At 57.9% G+C, this 13,415-nt stretch overlaps 2 protein-coding genes across 3 annotated transcripts in view; one reads left to right on the forward strand and one right to left on the reverse strand.

The window, feature by feature from the left end:
- LOC130262917 (DNA-directed RNA polymerase II subunit RPB1-like) overlaps positions 1-13,415 on the forward strand; it is an 85,628-nt gene that overhangs the window by 61,963 nt on the left and 10,250 nt on the right. The window contains 6 exon segments of the mRNA XM_056510423.1: positions 1,140-1,245; positions 4,063-4,268; positions 5,193-5,417; positions 7,484-7,730; positions 10,754-10,854; positions 10,951-11,055. Coding sequence (XP_056366398.1) covers positions 1,140-1,245; positions 4,063-4,268; positions 5,193-5,417; positions 7,484-7,730; positions 10,754-10,854; positions 10,951-11,055 — 990 coding nt within the window.
- LOC130262871 (FXYD domain-containing ion transport regulator 3-like) overlaps positions 2,231-13,415 on the reverse strand; it is a 38,112-nt gene continuing 26,927 nt past the window's right edge. The window contains exon 9 of one of the 2 annotated variants that reach the window (XM_056510376.1): positions 2,231-2,243. The gene's annotated coding sequence lies outside the window, so the exon portion shown is untranslated. Of the gene's footprint in view, positions 2,244-6,297; positions 6,324-13,415 lie in introns of those variants that run through there. The other variant, XM_056510375.1, reaches the window with a different exon arrangement.

The following is a 13,415-nucleotide window of genomic DNA, read 5'->3' on the forward strand; positions in this document are numbered from 1 at the left end:
GTTTTTTTTCCCCATTTCTGACCCCTGTACCCCCATTTTTTGTTTTTTTTTTTTCCCATTTCTGACCCCTGTACCCCCATTTTTGGGGTCCCAGGTGGTGCTCCCCTGTAACCTGCCCCCATTTTTTGGGGTTCTTTCCCCATTTTTGGTTTTTTTTTCCCCATTTCTGACCCCTGTATCCTGTTTTTTGGGGTTCTTTCCCCATTTTTTGGGGTCCCAGGTGGTGCTCCCCTGGCTATTTCCCCAATTTTGGTTTTTTTTCCCCATTTCTGACCCCTGTACCCCCATTTTTGGGTTTTTTTTCCCCATTTCTGACCCCTGTACCCCCATTTTTTGGTTTTTTTTTCCCCATTTCTGACCCCTGTACCCCGTTTTTTTTGGGGTCCCAGGTGGTGCTCCCCTGTAACCTGCCCCCATTTTTTGGGGTTCTTTCCCCGTTTTTGGGGTCCCAGGTGGTGCTCCCCTGACTCTGCCCCCATTTTTGGGGTTCTTACCCATTTTTTGGGGTTCTTTCCCCGTTTTTGGGTCCCCAGGTGGTGCTCCCCTGACTCTTTCCCCAATTTTGGGTTTTTTTCCCCATTTCTGACCCCTGTACCCCATTTCTGACCCCTGTACCCCCATTTTTTGTTTTTTTTTTCCCCATTTCTGACCCCTGTACCCCCATTTTTTGGGGTTCTGTTCCCCATTTCTGACCCCTGTACCCCATTTTTTTGGGGTCCCAGGTGGTGCTCCCCTGACTCTGCCCCCATTTTTGGGGTTCTTTCCCCATTTTTGGTTTTTTTTCCCCATTTCTGACCCCTGTACCCCATTTCTGACCCCTGTACCCCCATTTTTTGTTTTTTTTTCCCCATTTCTGACCCCTGTACCCCCATTTTTTGGGGTTCTGTTCCCCATTTCTGACCCCTGTACCCCATTTTTTTGGGGTCCCAGGTGGTGCTCCCCTGTAACCTGCCCCCATTTTTTGGGGTTCTTTCCCTGTTTTTTTGGGGTCCCAGGTGGTGCTCCCCTGACTCTGCCCCCATTTTTGGGGTTCTTACCCATTTTTTGGGGTTCTTTCCCCGTTTTTGGGGTCCCAGGTGGTGCTCCCCTGTAACCTGCTCCCATTTTTGGGGTTTTTTTCCTGTTTTTTGGGGTCCCAGGTGGTGCTCCCCTGTAACCTGCTCCGCATGATCTGGAACGCGCAGAAGATTTTCCACATCAACTCCCGGCTGCCCTCGGACCTGCACCCGGTCAAGGTGGTGGAGGGTGAGTGGGGGACCCCAAAATCACCTGGGGAGGGGCCCCTGAACCCCAAAAATAGATTTGGGGGAGATTTAAGAACCTTGTCAGAAATTTTGGGGGGATTTGGACCAATCCCGCTCCTCAAAAAGGAGCTGGAGGGGTTGGGAAGGTCCCAGAGGGATTTGGGGACCCCAAAAAGGTCCCAGAGGGATTTGGGGATCCCAAAAAGGTTCTGGGGGATTTGGGGACCCCCAAAAAAAGGTCCCAGAGGGATTTGGGGACCCCCAAAAAGGTTCTGGGGGATTTGGGGACCCTCAAAAAGATTCTGGGGGATTTGGGAGCCCCCAAAAAGGTTCTGGGGGATTTGGGGACCCCCAAAAATGTCCTGGGGGGATTTGGGGACGCCAAAAAGTCTTGAGGGGATTTGGAGACCCCCAAAAAGGTCCTGGGGGATTTGGGAACCCCCAAAAAAGTTCTGGGGGATTTGGGGACCCCTAAAAATGTCCTGGGGGATTTGGGGACCCCCAAAAAGTCTTGGGGGGATTTGGGAGCCCCCAAAAAGGTTCTGGAGGGATTTGGGGACCCCCAAAAATGTCCTGGGGGGATTTGGGGACCCCAAAAAGTCTTGAGGGGATTTGGAGACCCCCAAAAAGGTCCTGGGGGATTTGGGAGCCCCCAAAAAAGATTCTGGGGGATTTGGGGACCCCCAAAAAGGTCCTGGGGGATTTGGGGACCCCCAAAAAGGTTCTGGGGGATTTTTGGGGACCCCCAAAAAAGGTCCTGGGAGGATTTGGGAGCCCCCAAAAAGTCTTGGGGGGATTTGGGAACCCCAAAAAGTCTTGAGGGGATTTGGGGACCCCCAAAAAGGTCCTGGGGGGATTTTTGGGGACTCCAGTGACCCCAAAAAGGTTTTAGGGGGATGTGAAGGACCCCCAGGAAGCTCTGAGGGGTTTTGGGGTCCCTCAGGGAGCTGTGATGAGTTTGGGGGATGCTCAGGAACCCAAGGTTGGTTTTGGGGACACTCAGGACCCCAGGATTGGGTTTGGTGACGTTCTGGAATCCATTTTTAGTTTTGGGGTTGCTCTGGAACCCCTGATTGGTTTGGGGTCACTCTGGAACCCATTATTTGTTTGGGGGACGCTCTGGAAGGTTCTGGAGTCCCCTTGGAACCCATCATTGGTTCTGGACTCACTTTGGAAGGTTCTGGAGTCGATCTAGAACCCAGGATTAGTTTTGGTGATGCTCAAGAACCCATCATTGGTTTTGGGATTGCTCTGGAAGGTTCTGGAGTCCCTCTGGAACCCATCATTGCTTTTGGGGTGTCTCTGGAAGGTTCCAGCCCCCCCATTTTTAGTTTTGGGGTCTCTCTGGAAGGTTCTGGAGTCGCTCTAGAACCCAGGATTAATTTTTGTGACACTCAAGAACCCCAGATTGGTTTTGGGGTTGCTCTGGAAGGTTCTGGAGTCGCTCTGGAAGCTGTGATGGGTTTGGGGACACTCTGGAACCCCAGATTAGTTTTGAGGTCTCTCTGGAAGGTTCTGGAGTCCCTCTGGAACCCAAAATTAGTTTTGGTGAAACTCAAGAACCCGTGATTGATTTTGGGATTGCTCTGGAAGATTCTGGAGTCGCTCTGGAACCCATCATTGGTTTTGGGGTCTCTGGAACGTCCCAGCTCCCCCATTTTTAGTTTTGGGGTGTCTCTGGTTCCGGGGTGTCTCTGGAAGGTTCTATCCCCCCATTTTTAGTTTTGGGGTCTCTCTGGTTTTGGGGTGTCTCTGGTTTTGGGGTGTCTCTGTTTTTGGGGTGTCTCTGGAAGGTTCCATCCCCCATTTTTAGTTTTGGGTCTCTCTGGTTCTGGGGTGTCTCTGGAAGGTTCCATCCCCCCATTTTTAGTTTTGGGGTCTCTCTGGAACGTCCCAGCTCCTCCATTTTTAGTTTTGGGTCTCTCTGGAAGGTTCTGGAGTCGCTCTGGAACCCATCATTGGTTCTGGGGTGTCTCTGGTTCTGGGGTCTCTCTGGTTCTGGGGTCTCTCTGGAAGTTTCCACCCCCCATCATTGGTTTTGGGGTCTCTCTGTTTTTGGGGTGTCTCTGGAAGGTTCCATCCCCCCATTTTTAGTTTTGGGGTCTCTCTGGAACATCCCAGCTCCTCCATTTTTAGTTTTGGGGTCTCTCTGGTTCTGGGGTGTCTCTGGTTTTGGGGTGTCTCTGGTTCTGGGGTGTCTCTGGAAGGTTCCATCCCCCATCATTGGTTTTGGGGTGTCTCTGGTTCTGGGGTCTCTCTGGTTTTGGGGTCTCTCTGTTTTTGGGGTGTCTCTGGAAGGTTCCATCCCCCATTTTTAGTTTTGGGTGTCTCTGGTTTTGGGGTGTCTCTGGTTTTGGGGTGTCTCTGTTTTTGGGGTGTCTCTGGTTTTGGGGTCTCTCTGGTTCTGGGGTCTCTCTGTTTTTGGGGTGTCTCTGTTTTTGGGGTGTCTCTGTTTTTGGGGTCTCTCTGTTTTTGGGGTGTCTCTGGAAGGTTCCATCCCCCATTTTTAGTTTTGGGTCTCTCTGTTTTTGGGGTCTCTCTGTTTTTGGGGTGTCTCTGGAAGGTTCCATCCCCCATGATTGGTTTTGAGGTCTCTCTGGTTTTGGGGTCTCTCTGGTTTTGGGGTGTCTCTGGTTCTGAGGTGTCTCTGTTTTTGGGGTGTCTCTGTTTTTGGGGTGTCTCTGGAAGGTTCCACCCCCCATTTTTAGTTTCGGGGTCTCTCTGGTTCTGGGGTCTCTCTGTTTTTGGGGTGTCTCTGTTTTTGGTGTCTCTCTGTTTTTGGGGTGTCCCTGGAAGTTTCCACCCCCGTTGTCCGCAGGGGTGAAGGAGCTGAGCCGCAAGCTGGTGATCGTGAACGGGGAGGACCCTCTGAGCCGGCAGGCGCAGGAGAACGCGACGCTGCTCTTCAACATCCACCTGCGCTCCACGCTCTGCAGCCGCCGCATGGTGGAGGAGTTCCGGCTCAGCGGGGAGGCCTTCGACTGGCTGCTGGGGGAGATCGAGTCCAAGTTCAACCAGGCCATCGTGAGAGGGGTTTGGGGGGGTTTGGGGTCATTATTGGGGGGTTTGGGGTCAATATTGGGGGGTTTGGGGTCATTATTGGGGGGTTTGGGGTCATTATTGGGGGGTTTGGGGTCAGATCCTGGACTGGCTGCTGGGGGAGATCGAGTCCAAGTTCAACCAGGCCATCGTGAGAGGGGTTTGGGGGGGTTGATGTATTGGGGGGTTTGGGGGGGTTTGGGGTCAGATCCTGGACTGGCTGCTGGGGGAGATCGAGTCCAAGTTCAACCAGGCCATCGTGAGAGGGGGCTGGGGTCATTATTGGGGGGTTTGGGGTCAATATCTCGGGGTTTGGGGTCAATATTGGGGGGTTTGGGGGGGGTTTGGGGTCAGTCATTATTGGGGGGTTTGGGATCAGTATCTCGGGGTTTGGGGTCAGTATCTCAGGGTTTGGGGTCATTATTGGGGGGTTTGGGGTCAGATCCTGGACTGGCTGCTGGGGGAGATCGAGTCCAAGTTCAACCAGGCCATCGTGAGAGGGGGTTTTGTGGGTTTGGGGTCAGGTTTGGGGTCTGTCACCCCTCTGTGACACTGTCTCTGTCCCCAGGCCCACCCTGGGGAGATGGTTTAGGGTCAGATTTGGGGGGTTTGGGTCAGTTTTGGGGTTCCTGACCCCCCTGTGACCCTGTCTCTGCCCCCAGGCCCACCCCGGGGAGATGGTTTGGGGTCATTATTGGGTTGTTTGGGGTCAGGTTTGGGGTCAGGTTTGGAGTCAGATTTGGGGTGTTTGGGGTCAGTTTTGGGGTTCCTGACCCCCCTGTGACCCTGTCTCTGCCCCCAGGCCCACCCTGGGGAGATGGTTTGGGGTCAGGTTTGGGGTCAGATTTGGGGTGTTTGGGGTCAGTTTTGGGGTTCCTGACCCCCCTGTGACCCTGTTTTTGCCCCCAGGCCCACCCCGGGGAGATGGTGGGCGCGCTGGCCGCGCAGTCCCTGGGCGAGCCGGCCACCCAGATGACCCTCAACACCTTCCACTACGCCGGGGTGTCGGCCAAGAACGTCACCCTGGGCGTGCCCCGCCTGAAGGAGCTGATCAACATCTCCAAAAAACCCAAAACACCCTCGCTGACGGTGTTCCTGCTGGGCCAGAGCGCCCGCGACGCCGAGCGCGCCAAGGTGGCACCGGGGACAGCTGGGGACACGTTGGGATCAGCTGGGGATACGTTGGGGACAGCTGGGGACAGTTGGGGACACGTTGGGGACACGTTGGGGACAGCTGGGGATACATTGGGGACACTTGGGGACAGCTGGGGATACATTGGGGACAGCTGGGATCAGCTGGGGATACACTGGGGACACATTGGGGACAGCTGGGGCACCTTGGGGACAGCTGGGGACCATTGGGGACAGCTGGGGACACATTGGGGACACGTTGGGGACACGTTGGGGACAGCTGGGATACATTGGGGACAGCTGGGGACACATTGGGGACACATTGGGGACACGTTGGGGACATGTTGGGGACACTTGGGGACAGCTGGGGATACATTGGGGACAGCTGGGATCAGCTGGGGATACATTGGGGACACATTGGGGACACGTTGGGGACAGCTGGGGATACATTGGGGACAGCTGGGATTAGCTGGGGATACACTGGGGACACATTGGGGACAGCCCAGGGACACTTGGGGACGCACTGGGGACAGCTGGGTACATATTTGGGACAGCTGGGGACACTTGGGGACACCTGGGGCACCTTGGGGACAGCTGGGGACAGCTGGGGATACATTGGGGACACCCTGGGGATTGATTTGGGATACACTGGGGACAGCTGGGGACACACTGGGGATAGCTGGGGATAAATTGGGGACACCTGGGATCAGCTGGGGACACCTTGGGGACACCTTGGGACACCTGGGGACACATTGGAGACAGCTGGGGATACATTGGGGACAGCTGGGGACACATTGGGGACACATTGGGGACACCTGGGATCAGCTGGGGACACATTGGGGACAGCTGGGAAAACCTTGGGAACACCTGGGGACAGCCCAGGGACACTTGGGGACACCTTGGGGACACTTGGGGACAGGGAGATGGGAGGAATTTGGGGGTTCTGAGGTGCTGCTGGTGGCATGGGGTTGGTTTGGTGTGGTGGTGGCCCTGTGGGGTTGTGTCACCTCTGTGTCCCCATGTCCCCTGTGTCCTCATGTCCCCTGACTGTCCCCAATGTCCCCTGACTGTTCCCCTGTTCCCAATGTCTCCAATGGTCCCAGTGTCCCCTGACTGTCCCCATGTCCCCAATGTCCCCTGACTGTCCCCTGACTGTCCCCAGGACATCCTGTGCCGCCTGGAGCACACCATGTCCCCAGTGTCCCCAATGTCCCCTGACTGTCCCCATGTCCCCAGACTGTCCTCCTGTTCCCAATGTCTCCAATGGTCCCAATGTCCTCTGACTGTCCCCACGTCCCTCATCCACAGGACATCCTGTGCTGCCTGGAGCACACCATGTCCCCAGTGTCCCCTGTCTGTCCCCATGTTCCCTGACTGTCCCAGTGTCCCCTGACTGTCCCAGTGTCTCCAATGTCCCCTGACTGTCCCCAGGACATCCTGTGCCACCTGGAGCACACTATGTCCCCGGTGTCCCCTGACTGTCCCAATGTCTCCAGTGTCCCCTGACTGTCCCCAATGTCCCCTGTCTCCAATGTCCCCAGTGTCCCCTGACTGTCCCAGTGTCCCCTGACTGTCTCCAATGTCCCCAGTGTCCCCTGACTGTCCCAGTGTCCCCTGACTGTCTCCAATGTCCCCAGTGTCCCCTGACTGTCCCAGTGTCCCCAATGTCCCCTGACTGTCCCCTGACTGTCCCCAGGACATCCTGTGCTGCCTGGAGCACACTGTGTCCCCAGTGTCCCCTGACTGTCCCCAGTGTCCCCAGTGTCCCCTGACTGTCCCCAATGTCCCCTGTCTCCAGTGTCCCCAATGTCCCCTGACTGTCCCAGTGTCTCCAGTGTCCCCTGACTGTCCCCAATGTCCCCTGACTGTCCCAATGTCCCCAGTTTCCCCTGACTGTCCCCAGTGTCCCCAGTGTCCCCTGACTGTCCCCAATGTCCCCTGACTGTCCCCTGACTGTCCCCAGGACATCCTGTGCCGCCTGGAGCACACCATGTCCCCAGTGTCCCCTGACTGTCCCCATGTCCCCTGACTGTCCCCATGTCCCCTGACTGTCCCCTGACTGTCCCCAGGACATCCTGTGCCGCCTGGAGCACACCACGCTGCGCAAGGTGACAGCCAACACCGCCATCTACTACGACCCCAACCCGCAGAGCACGGTGGTGGCCGAGGACCAGGAGTGGGTGAACGTGTACTACGAGATGCCCGACTTCGACGTCAGCCGCATCTCGCCCTGGCTGCTGCGCGTGGAGCTGGACCGCAAGCACATGACGGACCGCAAGCTGACCATGGAGCAGATCGCCGAGAAGATCAACGCAGGTCGGGGGCTGGGGGGGCTGGAGGGGGTTTGGGGGGTGTCTGAGCAGGTTTGGGGGGTCCTGAAAGGGGGTTTGGGGGAGCTGGAGGGGGTTTGGGGGTCCTGAAAGGGGGTTTGGGGGAGCTGGAGGGGGTTTGGGGGAGCTGGACCACAAGCACATGACCAAGTTCAAGCTGACCATGGAGCAGATCGCCAAGAAGATCAACGCAGGTCGGGGGCTGGGGGGGCTGGAGGGGGTTTGGGGGGTGTCTGAGCAGGTTTGGGGGTCCTGAAAGGGGGTTTGGGGGTCCTGGAGTGGGTTTGGGGGAGCTGGAGGGGGTTTGGGGGAGCTGGACCGCAAGCACATGACAGACCGCAAACTGACCATGGAGCAGATCGCCGAGAAGATCAACGCAGGTCAGGGGCTGGGGGTCCTGAAAGGGGGTTTGGGGGTCCTGAAAGGGGTTTGGGGGTCCTGAAAGGGGGTTTGGGGGAGCTGGACTGCAAACTGACCATGGAGCAGATCGCTGAGAAGATCAACGCAGGTCAGGGGCTGGTTTGGGGGTCCTGAAAGGGACCCCTGGGGGGAGCTGGAGGAGGTTTAGGGGGTGTCTGAGCAGGTTTTGGGGGTCCCGGAGGGGGTTTGGGGGAGCTGGACCACAAGCACATGACCAAGTTCAAACTGACCATGGAGCAGATCGCCGAGAAGATCAATGCAGGTCGGGGACTGGGGGTGTCTGAGCAGGTTTGGGGGTCCTGAAAGGGGGTTTGGGGGTCCTGAAAGGGGGTTTGGGGGAGCTAGAGGAGTTTTAGGGGGTGTCTGATCAGGTTTGGGGGGAGCTGGAGGGGGTTTGGGGGTCCTGGAGGAGGTTTAGGGGGTGTCTGAGCAGGTTTTGGGGGTCCTGAAAAGGGGTTTGGGGGTCCTGGAGGGGGTTTGGGGGAGCTGGACCTGCAAACTGACCATGGAGCAGATCGCCGAGAAGATCAACGCAGGTCGGGGGCTGGGGGTGTCTGAGCAGGTTTGGGGGTCCTGAAAGGGGGTTTGGGGGAGCTGGAGGAGGTTTAGGGGGTGTCTGAGCAGGTTTTGGGGGTCCCGGAGGGGGTTTGGGGGAGCTGGACCTGCAAGCTGACCATGGAGCAGATCGCTGAGAAGATCAACGCAGGTCAGGGGCTGGTTTGGGGGTCCTGAAAGGGACCCCTGGGGGGAGCTGGAGGAGGTTTAGGGGGTGTCTGAGCAGGTTTTGGGGGTCCTGAAAGGGGGTTTGGGGGAGCTGGACCACAAGCACATGACGGACCGCAAGCTGACCATGGAGCAGATCGCCGAGAAGATGAACGCAGGTCAGGGGCTGGGGGTGTCTGAGCAGGTTTAGGGGTCCTGAAAGGGGGTTTGGGGGTCCTGGAGGGGATTTAGGGGGTGTCTGAGCAGGTTTGGGGGTCCTGGAGGGGATTTAGGGGGTGTCTGAGCAGGTTTTGGGGGAGCTGGAGGGGGTTTGGGGGAGCTGGACCGCAAGCACATGACGGACCGCAAGCTGACCATGGAGCAGATCGCCGAGAAGATCAACGCAGGTCGGGGGCTGGGGGGGCTGGAGGGGGTTTGGGGGTCCTGAAAGGGGGTTTGGGGGTCCTGGAGGGGATTTAGGGGGTGTCTGAGCAGGTTTTGGGGGTCCTGGAGGGGGTTTGGGGGAGCTGGACCACAAGCACATGACCAAGTTCAAGCTGACCATGGAGCAGATCGCCAAGAAGATCAACGCAGGTCAGGGGCTGGGGGGGCTGGGGGTCCTGAAAGGGGGTTTGGGGGGTGTCTGAGCAGGTTTGGGGGGTCCTGAAAGGGGTTTTGGTGGTCCTGGAGGGGGTTTGGGGGAGCTGGACCGCAAGCACATGACGGACCGCAAGCTGACCATGGAGCAGATCGCCGAGAAGATCAATGCAGGTCAGGGGCTGGGGGGGCTGGGGGTCCTGGAGGGGGTTTGGGGGGTGTCTGAGCAGGTTTGGGGGGTGTCTGAGCAGGTTTGGGGGTCCTGGAGTGGGTTTGGGGGAGCTGGAGGGGGTTTGGGGGAGCTGGACCGCAAGCACATGACCAAGTTCAAGCTGACCATGGAGCAGATCGCCGAGAAGATCAAGGCAGGTCGGGGGCTGGGGGTGTCTGAGCAGGTTTGGGGGGAGCTGGAGGGGGTTTGGGGGTCCTGGAGAGGGTTTAGGGGGTGTCTGAGAAGCTTTTGGGGGAGCTGGAGGGGGTTTGGGAGGAGCTGGAGGGGGAGTGAGGGTATCTGAGAAGCTCTTAGGGGGTCCCGGGTGAGTTTGGAGGGAGTTTGAGGGTGTCTGAACAGCTTTTGGGGGAGCTGGAGGGGTTTTGGGGGTGTCTGAGCAGGTTTTGGGGGGTCTGGAGGGGTTTTAGGGGAGCTGAAGGGGGTTTGAGGGTGTCTCAGCAGCTTTTGGGGGTCCTGGAGGAGTTTCGGGGTGACCTGGATGAGTTTTGAAGATGTCTGAGGAGCTTTTGGGGGGGTGGTTTGAGGGTGTCTGAGGAGCTTTTGGGGGTCCTGGAGGGGTTTTGGGGTCCCTAGATGACCTTATTTAAAGGCTTTTGGGGTCTCTGAGTAACCTCTGAGGGATTTTGGAGTGACCTGGGTGAGTCTGGGGGTTCCTGGCTGATTTCTGGGGAGGTTTTGGGGGTCCCTGGCCGATCTCTGGGGGGTTTTGTGGTGACCTGGGTGAGTCTGGGGGCTCCTGGCTGATTTCTGGGGAGGTTTTGGGGTGACCTGGCTGAGTCTGGGGGTTCCTCACTGATCTCTGGGGAGGTTTTGTGGGTCCTGGAGGAGTTTTGGGGTCCTTAGATGACCTTTAAAGGCTTTTGGGGTTCCTGAGTAATCTTTGAGGGATTTTGGAGTGACCTGGGTGAGTCTGGGGGTCCCTGGCTGTTCTCTGGGGGGTTTTGTGGTGACCTGGCTGAGTCTGGGGGTTCCTGACTGATCTCTGGGAAGGTTTTGGGGGTCCCTGGCCGATCTCTGGGTAGTTTTGGGGTGCTCTGACCCCATGTCCCCCACCCCAGGTTTCGGTGACGACCTCAACTGCATCTTCAACGACGACAACGCCGAGAAGCTGGTGCTGCGCATCCGCATCATGAACAGCGACGAGAACAAGATGCAGGAGGTGGGAGGGGACCCGGGGCCACCTCAGGGGACACCTGAGGGGACACCTGAGGGGACACCTGGGGTGGCCTGAGTGTCACCTGTGCCCCGTCCCCAGGAGGAGGAGGTGGTGGACAAGATGGACGACGACGTTTTCCTGCGCTGCATCGAGTCCAACATGCTGACGGACATGACGCTGCAGGGCATCGAGCAGATCAGCAAGGTGGGGACACCTGGGGGGGGTTTGAGGACACCTGGGGGGGGGTTTGGGGACACCTGGGGGGGGGTTTGGGGACACCTGGGGGGGGGTTTGGGGACACCTGGGGGGGGGTTTGGGGACACCTGGGGGCGCTTGGGGACACCTGGGGGGGGGTTTGGAGACACCTGGGGGGGCTTGGGGACACCTGGGGGGGGTTTGGGGACACCTGGGGGGATTTGGGGACACCTGGGGGGGGGTTTGGGGACACCTGGGGGGGGGCTTGGGGACACCTGGGGGGGGGTTTGGGGACACCTGGGGGGGGGCTTGGGGACACCTGGGGGCGCTTGGGGACACCTGGGGGGGGGTTTGGGGACACCTGGGGGGTGGTTTGGGGACACCCTGGGGGGGGGGGTTTGGGGACACCTGGGGGGGCTTGGGGACGCCTGGGGGGGTTTGGGGACACCTGGGGGGGGTTTCGGGACACCTGGGGGCGCTTGGGGACACCTGGGGGGGGGTTTGGGGACACCTGGGGGGGTTTGGGGACACCTGGGGGGGCTTGGGGACACCTGGGGGGGTTTGGGGACACCTGGAGAGGATTGGGGACACCTGGAGAGGCTTGGGGACACCTGGGGGGGGGGTTTGGGGACACCTGGGGGGGGGGTTTGGGGACACTGTGGGGGGGTTTGGGGACACCCTGGGGGGGTTTGGGGACACCTGGGGGGGGGCGTTTGGGGACACCTGGGGGGGGGTTTGGGGACACCTGGGGGCACTTGGGGACACCTGGGGGGGGGGTTTGGGGACACCTGGGGGGGGGTTTGGGGACACCTGGGGGGGTTTGGGGACACCGGGGGGGGCTTGGGGACACCTGGGGGCGCTTGGGGACACCTGGGGGGGGGGTTTGGGGACACCTAGGGAGGGTTTGGGGACACCTGGAGAGGTCCAGGAGGGGTTTGGGGGGCCCACAAGGATCACCAAGAGGGGTCCAGGAAAGGATGGAAAGTCCTCAGGGATACCTGGAGAGCTCCACGGTGACTTTTGGAAGGTTCAGGGTGGTCCCAGGTGACACCTGTGGGCACCTGAGAAGGTTTTTGGGGGTTCAGGATCTCCAGGTGGATCCTGAGAAACACCTGAATCTCTCCATGGAGACTTTTGGGAGTTTCCAGGAGACATTTAGAAGGTTCAGGACACCTGTGGTGACACCTGAGAAGGTCTTTGGGTACCACCAGGTGCTCTGGGGGGGGTTCCAGGTCTCCAGGTGGATCCTGAGGAACACCTGGAGCTTCTGTGGAGATTTTTGGGAGTTTCTAAGAGACATTTAGAATCTCTGGGACACCTGTGGTGACACCTGTGGGCACCTGAGAAGGTTCCAAATCTCCAGGTGGATCTTGAGGAACACCTGGAGCTTCTTTGGTGTCTTTTTGGGAGTTTCTAAGAGACATTTAGAATCTCTGGGACACCTGTGGGTACCTGAGAAGGTTTTTAGGGGTTCCAAATCTCCAGGTGGATCCTGAGGAACACCTGAATCTCTCCATGGAGACTTTTGGGAGGTTCCAGGAGACATTTAGAAGGTTCAGGACACCTGTGGGTACCTGAGACGGTTTTTGGGGGTTCAGGATCTCCAGGTGGATCCTGAGGAACACCTGGAGCTTCTGTGGAGACTTTTGGGAGTTTCCAGGAGACATTTAGAAGGTTCAGGACACCTGTGGTGACACCTGAGAAGATCTTTGGGTACCACCAGGTGCTCTGGGGGGATTCCAGGTCTCCAGATGGATCCTGAGGAACACCTGGAGCTTCTGTGGAGACTTTTTGGGGAGTTTCCAAGAAACCTTTAGAAGGTTCAGGACACCTGTGGTGACACCTGAGAAGGTTTTTGGGGGTTCCAAATCTCTAGGTGGATCTTGAGGAACACCTGGAGCTTCTGTGGAGACTTTTGGGAGTTTCTAAGAGACATTTAGAATCTCTGGGACACCTGTGGGTACCTGAGAAGGTTTTTGGGGGTTCCAAATCTCCAGGTGGATCCTGAGGAACACCTGAATCTCTCCATGGAGACTTCTGGGAGTTTCCAAGAGACCTTTAGAAGGTTCAGGACACCTGTGGGTACCTGAGAAGGTTTTTGGGGGTTCAGGATCTCCAGGTGGATCCTGAGGAACACCTGGAGCTTCTGTGGAGACTTTTTGGGAGTTTCTAAGAGACATTTAGAATCTCTGGGACACCTGTGGTGACACCTGTGGGCACCTGAGAAGGTTCCAAATCTCCAGGTGGATCTTGAGGAACACCTGGAGCTTCTTTGGTGTCTTTTTGGGAGTTTCTAAGAGACATTTAGAATCTCTGGGACACCTGTGGGTACCTGAGAAGGTTTTTGGGGGTTCCAAATCTCCAGGTGG

This window comes from Oenanthe melanoleuca, chromosome 25, assembly GCF_029582105.1.
Source record: "Oenanthe melanoleuca isolate GR-GAL-2019-014 chromosome 25, OMel1.0, whole genome shotgun sequence".
NCBI classification, from domain to species: Eukaryota; Metazoa; Chordata; class Aves; order Passeriformes; family Muscicapidae; genus Oenanthe; species Oenanthe melanoleuca.